Consider the following 18,138-nt stretch of genomic DNA (forward strand, 5'->3'; position numbering starts at 1 on the left):
CAGCAAAGGCAATTAAGAGGGTCCTGCAAATTAATTCACTTAGGCTGCAAAATGCCTGGTAACTACTTAGTCCTTGAAACAGCATCGCTCTCTCCACAGTAGTCACACTCTTTACCTTCTAATTTTCCAACTCACTTAGCTAAAACTGCTTAAACAATGAAAATTATTAGTAATCTGATTCAAGAGTCTGTGGGTGCCAATGCAAGAGACCTAAGAGACATGGGTTTGATCCCTGGGTCCAGAAGATCCCCTGAAGGAGGAAATGGCAACCCACTCCAGTACTTTTGCCTGGAGAATCCCATGAACAGAAGAGCCTGGTGGGCCCCAGTCCATGGGGTCACGTGCGCACGTGCACGCACACGTGCACACACACACCCCCCTCTGTCTCAAACTCTTGGATGATTGATACCAAACACACACACACACACACACCCTCTGTCTCAAACTCTTGGATGATTAATACCCAAGGGGGTCCCTAGTAAGAGTTACTCTGTCCCTCCTTTGTAACAATTAGTGAGGTTTTGTGAAATGACAGATAGCAATCTTGGATTATATTCAATTTAAAATTACAATTAAATTTAAAAAAAAGTCTGTGGGGACCCTTACCTTTTGTTTACCACACTGTTCTTAAGATAGGTTACAATAAAATTATTTGACAGGAAAACTGGATGAAAACAATGTCTGGCTTTGATTCAGGAAGCTGACAGAAGTTGAGGTTTTGAGGACTTCCCTGGCGGTCCAGTGGTTGAGACTCCGTGCTTCCCATGCGAGGGCGTGGGTGCCATCCCTGGTCGGCGAACTAGACGTGCACATGCTGAATGGCATGGCCAAAAAAACAAGTACAAGTTTTCTTCCTGAACTTAAACCTCAGAGATACAGGTAACTTAAAAAAAAAAAAAAGATGAATAAATTTCTAAATATAAAATGGAGACAACTCAGTCTAAAAACTCAAACAGAATATTAAAAACATTTATTAATAGAAAAAAGTTCAATGCATTCTACAGAATGAAAATGTTCAATCTTTTCCTATAGATACTTAAAGCCAGTGATCCCACTTTTCATTAGTATTTGCTAAAATCTGTGTAGCAGCTTCTTTTAGATTTAGTTATTTGTTCAGGACCAAAGTGAAGCCAAAGACACAAAAAATAAAACTTTAAACTGTGAGTAGCTGTTTAAAGAAAAAAAAAAGACTACATACACACAAATAGGATTACACACTTTAATCTGATCGACATGGAGGAAGTTGGGAGGACATGAAAGAAACTGAGTTTCGGCTCTGCGTACTGCATAACCAAAGGCTCCTTTTCCAAAGAGCAAACTGAGGTTTCAAAAACCAGATTTTATCAGAATATTTCGGGAAAGCATACTATGTGTAATCCAGGAAATCCATTTTTTGCAGGAAATAGGAAAATCATCATGGGCAATAAAAGATTAAAACAAAAGAAAGCACCAGGGTTTTGAGCAGGTCTAGTAACGTGAATACATCTGCAGAAACAACATGAATGGTTTTGACTGGCTGCTATGGAAACATGCTAAGGAGGATTGGTCCATATCTTATCATCGTTTAAAACATGTTTCTTTGGAAAAACGGCGATATTGGCTGAAAGTAAAGCCGTCCTTTAGACACCCAGCTTGTTGGCCTGGGTGAGAACAACTTTGAGAACGGGCATAAAAGCGGAGGTCTCGCTGAAGTTGCTAGTGCTAACGATGTGGGTGTGAATAGTCAAGCCTTCTGAGTAGTTTCGGGTCTCGATGCTCCGCGCGATGTTGTGTAAACCGTTGATGATTGTTGGTGAAAGCTGAAATCAAGGTGGAATACAGAGCGAATTAAAGGAGAATCTTCCATGAGACCTGCTATAAACATGAAACCCTGGCATTTACCAGGAGTTTGAAATATACATTATTTAAAAAAATGAATAAACTGGTGAGCAGTTCTAGAAAGTTTCTCAGACCAAACAACACACAAGTTATAAAATGGAACCACGACACAATGACTTATGTAAGGAATTATTTACGAACTACACACAGATGATCAGCTAGGTATTTTCTTAGAGGAAAGCAGCCAGATCTCCTCCCTTAAATTGGAAAGTTAATGTCTTTCTCCATTTAACAGCTTTAAATCTTCATTACTTTAGATATAGCCTCACAGCTCTGAAAGTGTCTCCTTTGTACATGAAGAAGTTAGAGTCTTAATCATGACATCCTGTAGTAGGCGCCCAATTTACTATAAGACCTTGTTGACAACAGAAACCCTGTATTCCTGGTCCACTTTCATCAGGAGGGCAACAGTCCTCGTTATGGACTCAATTTGCTCATTCTTAACTGCTTTTTATAGTCCTGTCATCTCTTAAAACCATAAGACCTATAGTTGTTTTTCCTCTCCATATCATTACTTGGCTTCCATACTTCTCAGAGAAGACTTTTTTTTTTTGGATCAGTCCATGGGCGACACCCCTTTCCACTGCTATAGTAATTTTCTCTGGTTGGGGTCTCATGCTAAATGGTTATTTTTATCTGATGGGACTGATATGGGGGATGGGGAAGAGGAATGCTAAAATGCAAAAGTATGAAAAACTCCAACTTTTTTTTTCCTCTCCAAGTGTTTTCATTAAAAAACAAAACAATTCTAGAGAGGCATGGAGAGGTGGCGGGACAGAGAACAGAAGACACAGTGTCTGCTCCTCACTGCTGACTGTCTTCACAGGTACACACACTGGCTACGTTTGGCGTTGCCTTTGGGTAACAGCTATTGTAAAAGAAAAGGGTCAGAGTCTTAAGACTACGAGAAAGATGACAGATTTGGTCTCTGGAAAAACAGAGTATCTGCCTACTCTTTGATTTCTTAATTCAAGGCACACATAAATATGAACAGAAGGCCAGTAACCTTAGAGCCAATGTGGGCTAGTTTATATTCTGTTATAAAAAGGCTAAAACTTCTCTCTCTCACACACACATATACAGCCCTATGCCCTTATCCCCAATGACTGAAATGTAAGATTTAGACAGAGCAAAGCTCAGTCTGTAGCCGTCATGATCATTCTTCCCCCAAACACACTCCATACTATGTACTACACACTACATACGATACACTACCTATGACATGCAAGTGCTCATCCGACACATATGACTAGCAACCAGGAATAAATGTTTATCATAAACCCTTCTTTTCCACGAACTTACCGTCTGTTCCCTAAGTTTATCATACAGAAACTCCAAACGTTTGCTGGCATCATCTAGCTTCCTCTTGGTTTGCTGCAGAAGAGAAAAAAACCAGAGATGCTATATTTGAACAATAACTTTTATCCCAAGAACTTACCCCATCTCATTTCACTAAAGCTTATAATCATGGTGTTGAACAGCTTTGTTTTATAAAGAAATGCCAATACCTTACACCAAGGAACTTGAACAGATGATTAGAACAGAGAACAGTTATCTATCGAGGCAGGCAGGGCCAGAGGTGTGCACAAGGGGACTCTGGCTGGATCTCAGGGGCTCTGCGACACACTTGAGGTGTGTGTGTCCAACGACACTACGTCCACAAGCAACAGCAAGGGCCACCTGGAGGCAGCAATGGGCCCTGCACTACAGAAAAGGAGGCCTAACAGTCACTGTGCATTAAACAAGAATGTTACGGCAGCCAGGAAGCAAACATATGGGTGAACTGTGGGGTCTTTTTTTAACCTCAAGAATACACTCAATCACATTTGGTATATTTAATCCTATCTTATTCTGGGCCTTTAAAACACCAAAAGAAGAAAAAGGAGAAAATTATCTTCTGACATCTTAAGATTATTAAGAGGGAAGTGTTAAAAAAGAGTTCTTAAATTAAATGAGTCCTCCTACCCTTCTCCAGCACTCAGTATAGTGAGGGAAAACTAGTCTCAAAGTTTAAAATCATACTGTGATTAACTTAATGACCTACATTATGCCTAGAAGTGATACTATTTTTCAGTATTTATTGAATGCCTACTGTGTGCCATGCTGGGGATGGTTTTGTGTCTCACGGAGCTCATATTCTATTGGGTGGGAAAAAGATAACTAAACAATACGCTGCGGTCAGATGGTGACGAGCAGCATGAAGAAAGGTCGCGGGGTAAGGGTGTGGGCGGTGTTGGCAGCACGAGGTGCTGAGAAAGTCCGGGTGGCTCACGGGACACCTGAGCTGGCACTGGGAACAAGAGAGCAGGAGCCCTGCCATTCTTTGGGGAAGAGCCCTGGGTAGAAGGGGCAGCTACAAAACCTCCAATGCTGACACCGTCTTGCTGTGTTTGAGGAAGGCACGTCCGTATGTCAGAAGAGGAGGGAGGAAAGGCTGAAGCCATCAAGGACAGCCTTACAAACCAAGCCGTGCTGTAACGTGACTTTGTGTCATTTGGACTGAACTGAAGTGAAAATAAGAACAAAGCGAAACCATAAACATGATTTCGAGTACTGCATTAAAATGGACTTTTGTGGACGGTTCAAAGTCCTGGGCAGCGTCAGAACTTCTTCCTCAAATACTGACAGGAACAGTCTGTCTTTATCTTCTGCCTGGTCCTGGGTCACGAGAAAGGAGGTGACAGATACTGTGACCTGGAGGAGCTGAAGCTCAACAAAAGTGTACTAAGCAAGGCCGTGCCCTATGCGTCCTGCCAGCTTCTATTCACACTGACTCATGCCTGAAGGGAGACTGAAGTTCTCCCATTAGGACTGCTCTACTCTGCATGATGGTGACCTCTCTGTTTAGAGGTGTGCCAGGAGACAGTACACACCTGCCTGTTTATCAGCTTCACCCGTTCTCTGTTCCTTGCCTGGTCCTTCTATCACTCCCAGAATGCCAGGGGCTAAGGTTTATGTTAACTTTCCCCTGCCTTTGCCCTCCTGATACTGTCCGTACAGCGAACTGCTTTTCAAAAGACTAGCAGAAGGCGGCACATATTAATACTCAACGTCTGATGAAACAGCAAACTCCAGAGGCTGTGTTTGCAAGCAGACAACTGGCCAGTGACTAAATAAACATTATGCTTGTTGGCAGAAACTGAAATTTCATCTCGAACAAGACTGGCTTTGTGGAATTTTTGTTGTTGCCAATACCCAGACATCCTCTAATAAACTAAGTCACATCAGTCGCTTTGACTATGAATATGATTCCAATATCTAAAACACTGAACTGTTAAGGACTCTGCAAAGTTAAAGATTGTCTATTTTTAAAAGCTTTTTTTTAAAAAAGATGTTTTGATGTGGACCATATTAAAAGTCTTTATCGAGTTTGTTATAATACTGCTTCTGTTTCACGTTCTGTTTATTTGGCCATGAGGCATGTGCGATCTTAGCTCCCCGACCAGGGATTGAACCTGCATCCCTCGCATTGGAAGGCAAAGTCTGAACCACTAGACTGCCAGGGAAGTCCCTACTTCTAAAACCTTTAGACATACACTCTGAAAGAAACCCCAAGTCTGAGTTTCTTGTATTTTAGCATTCTGCCCTATTCTTGTGCCAGATGTGATGTCTGCCGATGAGGCAGTGCAGCTCAGGGGTTGAGAACATGAATTCTGGAGCCAGACTAGGTCTGAATGCTGGCTCTGCCTGGATTATAGCTATTTTGTGCCTTAACTTCCTCATCTGTAAATAAATACGACAAACCTACCTCCATGCAGTTGGTTTAAGGATTATATAAAGTTATATGTAAAAAGCAACTGAGAATGCTTTTATATGTAAAGCAAACCATAATAAATGCTAGCTTTACTACTTTTGTAAAAACTTTCAAAATACATCTTGTAAGACTTTAAGCAATAAATATAAAAGAGCTCCATAATGGAATCTTTTAATTAAACAAAATAAAAAACACATACAGGATCTGTGGCTGAAGAGAGGCAGCGCTGAATAAGATCCTCGAACGTGGTCTTTAGAATGAGGTGTTCATCTGGAATAGGCTTCTTGGTAATTTTTTCTGTTGGCAAAGATTGCACATGCTGGAAGAAATAATACCATTAAAATGAGCAGAAATGACCAGAAACTACCTGTATACAAAGTCCTGAATCTGTCATAAAGAGCAAACAACTAATTATAGATAGGCTATTCAAAATCAAACAAAAAATGAACGTGTGGAATCACCTGGGATAAGCAAACAGAAAAATCAGATATTCAATAGAAGATACAGGCAGTCTTCCTACAGCTTCTATTTTCAAAAACAGGGTTGCATATAAAGTATTTGTTTAATCATGGAACATATGTTGATCATGATTGTATATAACTGATGGGCAAGAGGACCATGCCAGTAAGAAACAAAGAACCAGGCATTTATGAAGCTGGCTGGTGGGGGTGACTGCTTGCTTTGCTTGTCGGCTCCTTGTTTATTCCAACAGTCTTGCATTCTTTGCTTGTTGGCTCCTTCTTGTTTATTCCAACAGTCTTGGAGGTTCGTTAACTGGTCTTTTATCAAACTGTGAGATTAAATCAAAGGTTAGAAGAGACTATGACCTAACTGAATGCATAAGATGGATAAACAAAGAAGGAATGTGTAAGTGCTTCAAGTTTTGATTGATTATATTCATTCGTAGAAAATATTAGGCAATTATGTACTAGGCACTAATGAATCAACACAGAAATAATCTTATCTCTCAGGGAGTTTACAGGCTAGCAGGAGGGAAAGTTTAAAAATGTCATAAATGTATGTAAAACAGCAACTGTGGTTAAGTTCACATCACTGGAACCAACAGACAATATAACTGCGATTTAATTGAGGGGAAGGCTCTTTAAGGAAGTTTTATCAGAAGGTTAAGTAGGAGTTAAACAGGGGAAAAAGTGCATTCCAGACAGAAGAACAAGTACACAGGAAAGATGACGATACAGGGACTGAAAGGAGGTCAGCTTGGCGGGAGCAGAAGACAGCAAAGAGGAGTAGGAGCTGGGAGCGTCCAGGTAATATGAAAAATGTTGGTCCTTATCCTGAGAACAGTGGGCTGTGGTAACATGTTAAGCAACGATGAGCTAAGACCAGAGAAGAGGTGGGTCATAGCAGATGCTGGCAGACCAGTGAGAGGCTCCTGTACTGCTGGAGAATGGAGACAAAGGTAGCATGGACTAGACTGGAAACACAGAGAAGGGAGGGGAGAGAGACTTTACAGTAATAACAACAAGATGTGGGGATAGATCTGAAAACAGGTTAAAGGATACAGAGTATAAAGATGCCCAGGTTTCTGGCTGGATTAATGGAAAGGATTATGGTGGCATTAATTGAAACAAGACACACCAAAAGACAACTAGGTTTGGGAGGAGGACTATGAATTGGACTCTGGATATACTAAGCGTGAAGGGCCTCAGAAACATCCAAGTGGACAGGGAGCTGGGTATCATGGCCTGGCTGAACCACACACATCCATGGCGCTCTCCCTCTCCATGGTAACTGAAGTTCTGGTCCAGACGAGTGTAGCACGAACTCCCAGGTCCCAACACAAATGAATGGCTTCACAAATGGCACAGACTTGTAATCATGGAAACTAACAATGCATATTAAGTATATCTTCTTGTGAAAAGAAGCAGGTCCTCCCACCTCCATCAGAACACTGGAGTTTATAATGCTACTGTTAATATCTAAGAACTCTCTTAACAGCAAAACATACTCTTATGGTAGACACAATCTTTATAAATTTGACTTCAATGAGTCAAAGACAATGACAGAAGAACTAGTTTTATATACTTGGGCAGGATATTTCATCTTCTTATGTTGAACTGTGACCCAACCTCTTTATTTTTCATGAATAGATCAAGATTACCTTTTATGCCTAAGTCAGTTACATGGAAACCTGATAAGATTTTTTCATTACTGAGAGCCCTGCCAACTAGCTGCTTGTATGTGAAAAGCAAGTATGAACTGATATCTCTATCCAAGGATATAGCTATATTATTAGCTCTTACACACATACAAGAAAAGATCAAAGTCATTATATTTTTATTTTACATTTTAAAGGAAAAAACCCTTTGGAAACAGCTTTTGCTGAGCAGCCTTGGATGCCAATATGGATTCAACTGATCTTAAATTGTGGCTACTGAGCAGATGAAATGAAATACTGCAATTGCAAAGTTACTGTTAACATATACTAGTAAATACATAAGCCCTTTCTAGAACGTTCACATATGGCCACGTCACTGGAAAATACTGTACATGTGTGATCTTAAAAAAAAAGTTCTTTTTTACCTAAGTTGTCTAAATTGAAATCAAACTGAGATAGTAATAAAGGTATAACCATAAAAGTTAACACCTTGAAAAAACACACTGAAATAGAGCCATCTCCCACTTCCACAGATTCACTGTTACCTGCATGGTATTTCCAATGGGAGCCCCAGGGGCACCTTCGATATTGGGCTTTGAAAACGACGGAGGCATGCCTGGTTGACTGAGGGGCTGCTGGATGCCACGGAAGGGCTGGCCACCGGCGAGGTGTGGCTGTGGGAACGGAGCTTGGCTGGACAGCGGTACTGGTGCTGAAGGCTGCTGCTGCAGCATCTGAGACTGGGGGTCACCCAAGGGGTTCATGATTGGTGATGTGATGGGAACAGGAGGCGTAAAGTTCTCAGGCATCTTTTAAAAGATGGACACAAAAGGCACCGAGAGTAAGAAAAAAATGGTATAACAACATTTCCTCAGCTTTAAATGCAGGAGTTAGCCATCTGCAGCAACATGAATGTAACTAGAGATTATCATACTGAGTGAAGTTAAGTGAGAAAGAGAAAGCAAATACCATGTGACATCACTTACACGTAGACTCTAAACTATGACACAAACGAACTTACTTATGAAACAGAACCATGGACACAGAACAGACCGGTGGTTACCAAGGGGCAGGGGGCTGAGCGAGGGATGGAGTGGGACCTGGGGCGAGCAGATGTGAACTTTTATACATAGAATGGATAAATAACAGGGGCCTACTGTACGGCACAGAGAAATATATTCTGCATCTTATGATAAACCATAATGGAAAAGAACATACGTATGTGTAACTGAATTAAACTTTGCTATACAGCAGTAATTAACAACACTGTGAATCAACTATACTTCAATTTTAAAAAATGAATAAGGCAGTTAGATCATTCTGTGGCTAAAAACTTTTTTAGTAACAGTAGAATACTTTTGAAAATGGATTTTTATGCAGAATCCTAGAGTGAAACGTAGAAGTAAAGCTAATCTGGCTAAGGGGGTTGGAGACTCAAACCTGGATCTCTCAGCCTCTCCCCTTTGCCTTCCACACTCATCCCATAATGGGCCAGAACCATGGCGTTGTTGAAAGAGGATGGAGAATTGTATTTAGCTATACTGGGATAAGAAATGCCAAAAATGTGTGTGTGTGTGTGTGTGTCAAGTGATCAGATATAATACCCTTTGCCGAGACCATTAAGTGATACCTAACTTAGTGATCAATCACACTCAGAGTAGTAGACTTAAGTTTCTGAGTATCACTGACATAATTTGGGGGATTCTGTTCATTTAGTATCTCCCAATTTTATGTTCTGGCCTCTCATTACTGTACTTGGGGGACAGAAATCACTAGGAGTAAAGAAAAAAAAAGGAGAAAATGGCTTGCGATAAAAGAAGAACCTTATGCTATGCTCTAAATGATGCTCAGCTAACAAGGCTATTTCTTTTCATATCATATGTGATAGATAAAAATAGTCCAAAATATAATTACGAATTCATGATTACTGCTGGGACCCAAAACCAAAGTAACTCCTAAAAAAGAAATTCATTTGAGTAACCTGAAATTTTGTTTCCTACTCTTTGAAACAGACATTGGGAATTTACATATCTTGTCTTCTAAAAGGGGTTTAATTCATACCACTGTACTGTCCTGTATTTTCCTTCCCTTCATGGATTAGAAGATGAAAGTTAAAATACACGCATTAAGTACAGCAGTCAGTAAGCTCTGCCTTTAAAGGACAGTGAGTGTAGTGTGCTTCAGTGGCTACATGACTGAGAGCACATCTGGGGGCAACTGAATAGACATCTTTTTCCAGTACCTTCTTCTTCTTGGGTCCTCTGTTCAAAGCTGGCGGATCATTCCAACCATTCTGAGGACCTGTAACAGATAATAGAGAGCATTTTCCTTTAGAATCCTGGAAAGAGAAAACTAAATTGTATCATCATATAATACCTTCAAATTCTACCTTCACCCTGAGATAACTGTCACAAAAGTTTTACCAGCTGAGCTGCTGGGATCACTGTGTAGCCCTGGATTCACAAACTCATTATCGAACCCTCTGGTAATCAATCACAGGGCCCTGGCTTAGAAAGCAGGATATCTTGATATTACTCCTTTTAAAGGGAAATAGCTGTGCTAAATTTAAGGATAGTGAAGCTTTTATGTCTATATTGGTACATGACTTTCAAAGATCAAACAATTCTCTCCCAAAAAAGAAAAAATAAATCACCTGAATCTGCTAAAAAAAAAAAAAAAAAGGTTCCTGATGTATTCAACACACACAAAAAAGAATAAAAGTAGCAATCTCCTATTTCCTAAGAAAGCAATTAAACACAAGCAATTCAGCAAACGCAAATCATCCGCATGGTAGAAACACTGTTAAAAAATGAAAAACAGCCCAACTGCACAATACCAGTATGTTTTACTACCTTTGAGTTAAGAATTATCTTAACTCAAAGTAGAAAAGTGCATTCAAATATCTGTAGTAAGATTTTTTTTTTTTTTCACTGCCACATTCCAGGCTGGCAGCAAATGGAAAATTAAACTACTGTCATCTTTGGTAAATTTTTCTCCCCCCGCCCCAGATCTCCCAAAACCTGTCATCTCAAAGTGAGACATGAACATCAGTAGCAGAACTCGTAAGGTATTGAATACTTAGCTGCCTTTATCTTTAAAGAAAAAAGGAACAAAACATGCCAGGAGTAGGATACTTACTAAATCACAACATAATCCTCTTACGTTTGAGTTTTGTGTATGTGTATATGTAAAAGCAAAAAATTATTCTTCTTTAAACAAATTAAAATTCTTTCGGCATTTTATTTTTGCTCAATTGATATCCACGATATTAAATCACAACAAACTTGCTTCGCAAACCAAAGAACATAATGTCATAGAAATTTCTTTTAAAAAACAAGATTTTCTCCTAGCCAGCATGAACTCATTTGCCTTGATTTTAAAAACAGAATTACTTTTCTACACATTGACTAGGAGACGGAATGCCAAATGAGCCTCAAAACACTCAGGAGGCAGTCACAAAATATTAAACCACATGTTGCTATCCACTTAAATTCTTAAACTTCTGGTTATACACAAACTAATCATTCACGCCTTTCCCATCACATTCTAATCTTTCTTATATCTAAGACAATATTGGTATAGCCTTGTCTTTTTGTCTACATCCAATATACAACTTTTATGATTCAAAATAATTTGTGTCACTATGTTAATTTCATCAGTTCTATGATTTGATTCAATTAAGAAGCCAAATTTTAAAAATGATACTGGTCAGATTTAGGATATCATTGCTTTGAAGTTCACATGCATAATTGTGAATGTCCATTCATTAATTATATTCAATGATTCGAAGATTTCCAAATATACATTCTGTAACTAATTCACCTTCCAATATAGATGCCTGGTCTTGCATTGACTGATTTTCTGTAGACAAAATGTAAAAGTCACTTAAACAGTATTATCATCAAAGACATTCTAAACTCATTTTCTAATTGTTTCTGCTCCCTCTGTTAACCTCAGGAAAGAACAAACTACTTTTGTAAGGGAAAAAAAAACTTATTTTTAAATCAAATCACATGAAATGGCTTCTATCTAATTAAGAAAGTCATCAGTTTGTGGGCAAAGCTCTTTCATTTAAATGTGTCAGACCCAATTAGCTCTTAAACACTTATATTCTCTTATTATGCCAGCTGTCTCTTTAAAGCGAAAATTTTGTTCCTTTCTACTTAAGATAACATTATTTCCCCAACTGTTTGCGTGGATTGTTTCTCTACCATTTGATCAATGAAGCTCAGTAATATCAAGGTGCAGGGAGGGAGGAGAGCACTGCCTAACATGTTGTAACTGTGTCCATTTTAGCATTATTTAAAGCTTGAATCCAAATCAGTTGAGGACCTTGCAAAAATGCAGATTCTAATTCACTAGGTACAGCATAGGGTCTGAGAGTCTACTGTCTCGGCTAGCTCCCAGGAAATGCCAATGCTGCGGGTCCAAGCCCTTTTTAAGTAGCAGGGTTTTACAAAGAAATGGGAGGGTTTCTGCCCTGTTGTGCAGACTTCAGCACTACACTGCTAAACATAATCAGCACGTTAGACAACCTTAAAGAGGGGGTACTACTTTGCTGCTGGATCTGGGAGGCCCCAAAGGCCTGCATTCTGGAGGAACTGTAATTTCTGGGGTCACACCATGAATGGGAACATACACCGGATCAGGCCCAGTGACTGTGTAACCGCCTCACATTGTCTTTTCTGTAAGAACACACAGATGTGCAGACTGTTTAGCACAAGTCTTCCTTAAAAGAACCGAAGGTTCAGGCAGTGGACAAGAGGAAAGAAGGCTGGAACTAAGACAGCAACTCCAAAGTCGTCAGGTATTCGGGGTGGGGCTAGGCCCTAGCCTCCAGTCAAAAGCGTGTGGTGAAGGCACATAACAGGCACATACAACTCACAGGAATTCAACTGTCTTCACACGGAGAAACGACCCTGATGCACTGCTGGTGCAGGCGGAGAGGAGTGCCGCCACTATGGAAAACAGTGTGGTGGGTCCTCAAAAAATTAAACACTGAATTACTCCTTGAGCCAGCAATTCCACTTCTGGGTATATACCCAAAAGAACTGCAACCAGGAGCTGAGCAAACATTTGCATCCTCCTGTTCACAGCAGCGTTATTCAGACAGCCGAAACGCCCGTGTGTAGGTTTACAGTGGACAAACAAGATGTGGCCTATACATAAGAGTGGATGTAAAGCGAAGGACCACTACGTTCCGTAAATAATTCAGCAGCAGCTCTAAAAGCTCTGAAGATGCAAACTGTTTGGTGATTTGGATTATTATTCAGCTTTAAGAAGGAAATTCTGATACATGTTACAAACATGGATGAATCTTAAAGACAGTGAAACAGCCAGTTACAAGAAGACAAAATTGTCTTCTAAAACGTCCTCTAAAAATGACTACTTACATGAGGTACGTAGAATATATACAGACAGAAAGTAGAACGCTGGTGAGCAGGGGCTGGGAAAATGAGGAGTTTTAAAGGCTGCACAATTTCAATGTGGGATGATGAAAAACTTCTGCAGTTAGTAGTGATGATTGTACAACAATGGAAATGCACTGAATGTCACTTAAAAATGATGAAAACGGTAAATTTACAGTCTATTTTACATTAAAAACCTTAATACATGCACACATACGTATAATGTATGCATATACATGTATGAAGTGAATAAATGCACCAAAATTATCAGTGGTCATACAAGGGTGGCAGAATTATAATTTTATTTTTATGTTATTTGAGCTCTTTCAAAATCCTACAGTAAAAAATTAATAAAAAATTAACTTAAAAACCAACTGTGGCATGTCACTGGATACTGCAGACCCCTGTCCACCTCGGTGTAGGGGTCTGTCCTCCGCAGGGTCTTTGGGGAACACAGAACCGCTCGGCCTCACAGAGAGACGTGGAGCTGCTCCCATCCATCCCTGACTCCTGCTTCCCCTGGGAACCTTTGCAGGTATAACTGGAAGAACACAATGGTAGCATCTACGCACTGGTTAAGGTATTTTCAGTGGAAAAGATACTAGTGCCAATGGCATGGAGACTTCTAGCTAGAAGATAATCTGAGACAGAGAGAAAAGAGCATCCTCATTAACCACACACCTCCCCCTTCCCCTGTAAGCTGAGCATGTTGTGTTTTTTAAAAGGGGTAACAAAATTCAGAATTAAAATTGACAAAGAACGTATCCTTGTGGTCATTTTCTAACAACATAAGGTAAAACAGAATTAGCCGGAGAAAGGAAGGCAGGCTATCATGCTCCTTTCTGCTGTTGAAAAGATTAAAAACCAGGTACCTAAAGTTTCTTGCCTTGAAATGTAATGATTTCCAAAATTTGGCCCAAATATAAATTTTATGTTCCAACTGACAACAAAGCTACGTGCAATTCACTAGACACGCACGTACTTTTCTGCCTTCCTACCTCTGCCTGGAGTAATTCTGATCATAGACTGAATGGGCATTCAGTAAGAATTTACTGAATGAGTGTCGTGATGATGGCAGCATGAGCTTCTCTGAGTAGCAGGCACATCGCCTTGTGGTTCACTAACGGAGGTCTGAAAATCCTAGTGTTTATCAAGAACAATTTACCAGTTGAATTTCCAAGTCCTATAGAAAACCATGATATAATAATCTAAGATATACTGGAACAAAGGTAAAACTTTTAGTGACAATTATCTGTATAACCTAAGCAAAGTTTTCAGGAAATCAAAAAATAAGGTAAAGCTCTGTTAATTAAAATATAGAGACTATTAACATGCAAGAGATAACACAGCAGCCAGCTTAGTACATACTGAGTATTGCTTCTTCTTCCTATTAGTTACTCTGCTTCTCAGCCAGGTTAGAACAGTTACTTTGCACATAAGCAAATACTTACAAGGCCGAACACACTTCAGCTCAAGGAGGGAAAAAATACCCATGCAAAGAGTTGATTTAGATGATGAAGTAACAAATACTTAAAGCAGTGATGCTAAATGTTCCTGTAATTCCAACACTGACAGCTATTTCAGTCTCTTCCATCAGGACTAGCGTGTGCTCAGTTGCTGTCTCATCTGACTCTGAGACGTGATGGACTGTAGCCCGCCAGGCTCCTCTGTCCACGGGATTCTCCAGGCAAGGGTACTAGAGTGGGTCGCCGTTTCTTACTCCAGGGACGCTTCCTGACCCAGGGACTGAACCTGCACCTCTTGCACTGGCAGGCGGGTTCTTTATCGCTGTGCCAGTAGACCATCTGGTAGAGAACAGACACAGGCTCCGCAGACCGAGGGACCTGGGTTTGTGCCTCAACTTGACAATCATGACCGTGCCGTCATGAGAATGCTATGTAACCCTAGGAAACTCAAGCTTCCTCATGTCAATTTTTTAAAAAATAATTATTCCTATTTTTCATGGCTATGAGAACTAAATAAGAAAAAAGATGGCAAGCACTGGTACATGTCCAATGTACGTTCAGTAAATGAGAGTTTGATCCCCCATTTCTCTGCAGTACCTCCTTACTTGAGGATTTACTTAAACCTATCTTTCACTCCATCTCTTATTACTCAACCATTCAGAACGGATACTGTTTTCACTTATCCAGGTTTAAATTTTTTTTTGAACTTTACAACTGAACTAACATTCCTTTCTAAATATCAATCTGAATTTTCTGTATTGAAAATTATATAAATTTTATTTGTGCAGTAAAGGGCGATACATATTGTATGAATTTTTGGTAGTCTGAATATATACCAAAAAAGAGAGAAAGAGATAACGTGTACAATTCTGGATCCATAAGACTTCAAGAAAAAAGTACTTCCTTAATAAATCTTATTATATGATAAGTGTTTTCAGTTATTAAAGCTACTGCTTAGCAGATAGAGAGAAAAATTATACTGGACTTCCAGGAGCAACTTTGGTATCCGACAGCAAGACTCACTCCTGTTTTGTCCTTCTAGTTAAAAGCCATCAACTATAATCGGCAAGGGAAACTAATTTCAGTTACCAAAAGGCACAGAGCTCTAACTGTGAGTGAGGTTTTGCATAGTCACAGCTAACTCACTCTGTGGTCACTGTCCATAAACGTTTTCAATGTATTAATGCACTCAATCCTTTTCATAAGCTTATGAGTATGTACTACTCTTATTATGAGGAAACTGAGGTTTACATTAAGTAACTTATTCAAGATCACGTAACTATTAGAAAAGAGTGAAGCTGGGATATAAACACAGGAAGTCTGACTCCAAAGCCTGTATTCTTTAGTATGTCAGTGGTTCTTAATCCCAATTAACTGATCTCTTTTTTTATAATACATACTTTATAGGCCTCTTTTACAATTCTAATATGAAGATCAGATAATGTTACCTACTTCTGAAAAATGAACATAATTCTTAATTGCAATGTGAGAGATAAAAAAAAATTTGTGTATTTCACTATAAAAATAATTTTAAATTATGATTTTAATTAGAAAATTTCAGGCAGAACTTGACCACTAACAACAAGTAAACTGCCTAGAAATTTCTAAACTGTTTGAGAGGACAGAACTGTCCTAATGGAGAATCCCTATACTGATGTATACTGACTTTCTGCTGTCTTAGAGATTCTCTGTCATGAGTTCCATTCTTTTGCTTTTTTCCTTTCAGTACACATGTTGAGATCCTTCCTCACCTTTACAAACAAAATTACACAATGTGTATACCTACATTATTTAGTCTCTATGAACGAATTTAAGGCACAAATAATTTTAAAAATTTAAAGTTCAGGAAGAACACAAGAGCACAGGTCTACTCTGGTAAAGAAATTAGTGTCAATTAAATTTAGCTCCAACCAGCACGTCTCTTGCCAACTAATTTCTTACCACTTATTTTAAATTCAACAGCAGATTATATACTCTTTACTCTTTTAAGGCACTCAAGCTTTCCTTGCTTAGCAACTAAAGTTTATTATGGGAAAATCACATTTTGAGAAATAGTTATAGCATGTGTTGTAAAATTCAATCAATACCTCTTGTTGCCCAGTTTACAGTTAAATAATCCCCCTCCATCCACCCATGTGATCATGAAATAACAAAGTGGGGGGAGCCAAACCAAACCCCTTTCAAGCGCAGACCTGTTCTTTGGGATGCAGGCAGCTCACTGGCAGCAGGCAGTGTACCTGTTGTTCCAGGAGGCAGTGCATAAGCTGAAGACGTTGATGGAGCTCCTGGCCCGCCATGCTGGAAGGAAGCTCCAGAGGAAGGGGGAGGAGGGAAAGAGGCGGCAGGGCAGGAGGTAGGTGGAGGGGCCTGGTGCTGTGCTGGGTACAGCTGGGACTGCCCAGAGTAGGAAGAAGCAGAAGGAATGTAAGGGGTGTTAGGGTAAGCATTTGAGGTGGAAGGAGCAACAGGCTGCTGAGGTCGATACATTGCTGACCCCCCTGTTCCGAAGGAATACTGCTGGGCAGGTTGATAAGCTACACCAAGGAGAAGAAACAGAAATTTTAATTAGTTACAAATTTAATCAGACAGCAATGGAAAATCCAAGTGAACTCACTCTATGGAAATTTTCAATTCTTCTAGTAACAGTAAGTTACAACCAAACATTACCCACTTAAAATAATGTCATGCTTTTGATAGTCAGCTGCCCTAACTATATCAAAAGTCACTGGACCCAATATTTGAACCTTGCCGTTTCCAGATTGCGGCTGGCTATGAAAATCAAAGAACTGACCCTTTTCTGGGACTTCTATGCCTGTGAAAAGACTGCAGTGACATCTACTAGCCACCAGATGGAGCCATGCAGGAATGACACATCCTAAGCACACTCTCCTTTACACTGCAAATTAAGGGACCTTGGTGGCCACTCAAGATCTCTCCCACCATAACAACTGCAGGGTGAGCACTACTGTTGTGAACCAGACTCCTTCTCCAACATCTAGTAAAATCATAAGCTACTCAAACTCCAGGCCTGAGCACAGTTCCAGATTAACAGGCAACTCTCTATGATCCCTGACAATTATATTTCTTACAGTACACAAAGTTGGTTAGTAAGGAATCAGGCAGTCAACTAATGTTTTAATACAAAGACTAGAACTCAAGATACCATTACCCTTTTGAGTGACCAGGCCCAGAATGTGAACCTCCACAGAGGGAATCTAACAGAACTGTGCTCAGTCTACTCTGAAGACAGATAGCACTTTTCACATTGAGCACTGAGTGAAAAGCTGTATCAAATTTATATTCATGTTAAGTAAGAATATACATCTTATTAGCACAGAATATCCTCATTAAGACCAGTTTTTGCTAGGCAATATCTTCGTGTTTTACAGTAGTTGGTCATATAATTTTCTCTTTTTGAGATTTTCATTTTTGTTTAAATTTTAAAATAGTGATGATGTTTTCCCTTCCAAGTATAAATAGTTTCTTAAAAAAAAAATGAAAGCCAATGGAGAA

The 18,138-nt window shown here is 39.6% G+C and overlaps 1 protein-coding gene across 15 annotated transcripts in view; it reads right to left on the minus strand.

Annotated features, from left to right (window-relative positions):
- Positions 1 to 948: 948 nt before the first annotated feature.
- SEC31A (SEC31 homolog A, COPII coat complex component) overlaps positions 949 to 18,138 on the minus strand; it is a 60,013-nt gene continuing 42,823 nt past the window's right edge. For 7 of the 15 annotated variants that reach the window (XM_070372600.1, XM_070372597.1, XM_070372598.1 and 4 more), the window contains 6 exons: positions 16,818 to 17,159; positions 9,994 to 10,052; positions 8,297 to 8,560; positions 5,832 to 5,951; positions 3,181 to 3,252; positions 949 to 1,799 (listed from right to left, as the gene is read on the minus strand). In XM_070372600.1, coding sequence (XP_070228701.1) covers positions 1,620 to 1,799; positions 3,181 to 3,252; positions 5,832 to 5,951; positions 8,297 to 8,560; positions 9,994 to 10,052; positions 16,818 to 17,159 — 1,037 coding nt within the window. In that variant the 3' untranslated portion in view covers positions 949 to 1,619. Of the gene's footprint in view, positions 1,800 to 3,180; positions 3,253 to 5,831; positions 5,952 to 8,296; positions 8,561 to 9,993; positions 10,053 to 11,573; positions 11,613 to 16,817; positions 17,160 to 18,138 lie in introns of all 15 variants that reach the window. The other 8 variants (XM_070372601.1, XM_070372599.1, XM_070372596.1 and 5 more) reach the window with 3 other exon arrangements.

This window comes from Bos mutus, chromosome 6, assembly GCF_027580195.1.
Source record: "Bos mutus isolate GX-2022 chromosome 6, NWIPB_WYAK_1.1, whole genome shotgun sequence".
NCBI classification, from domain to species: Eukaryota; Metazoa; Chordata; class Mammalia; order Artiodactyla; family Bovidae; genus Bos; species Bos mutus.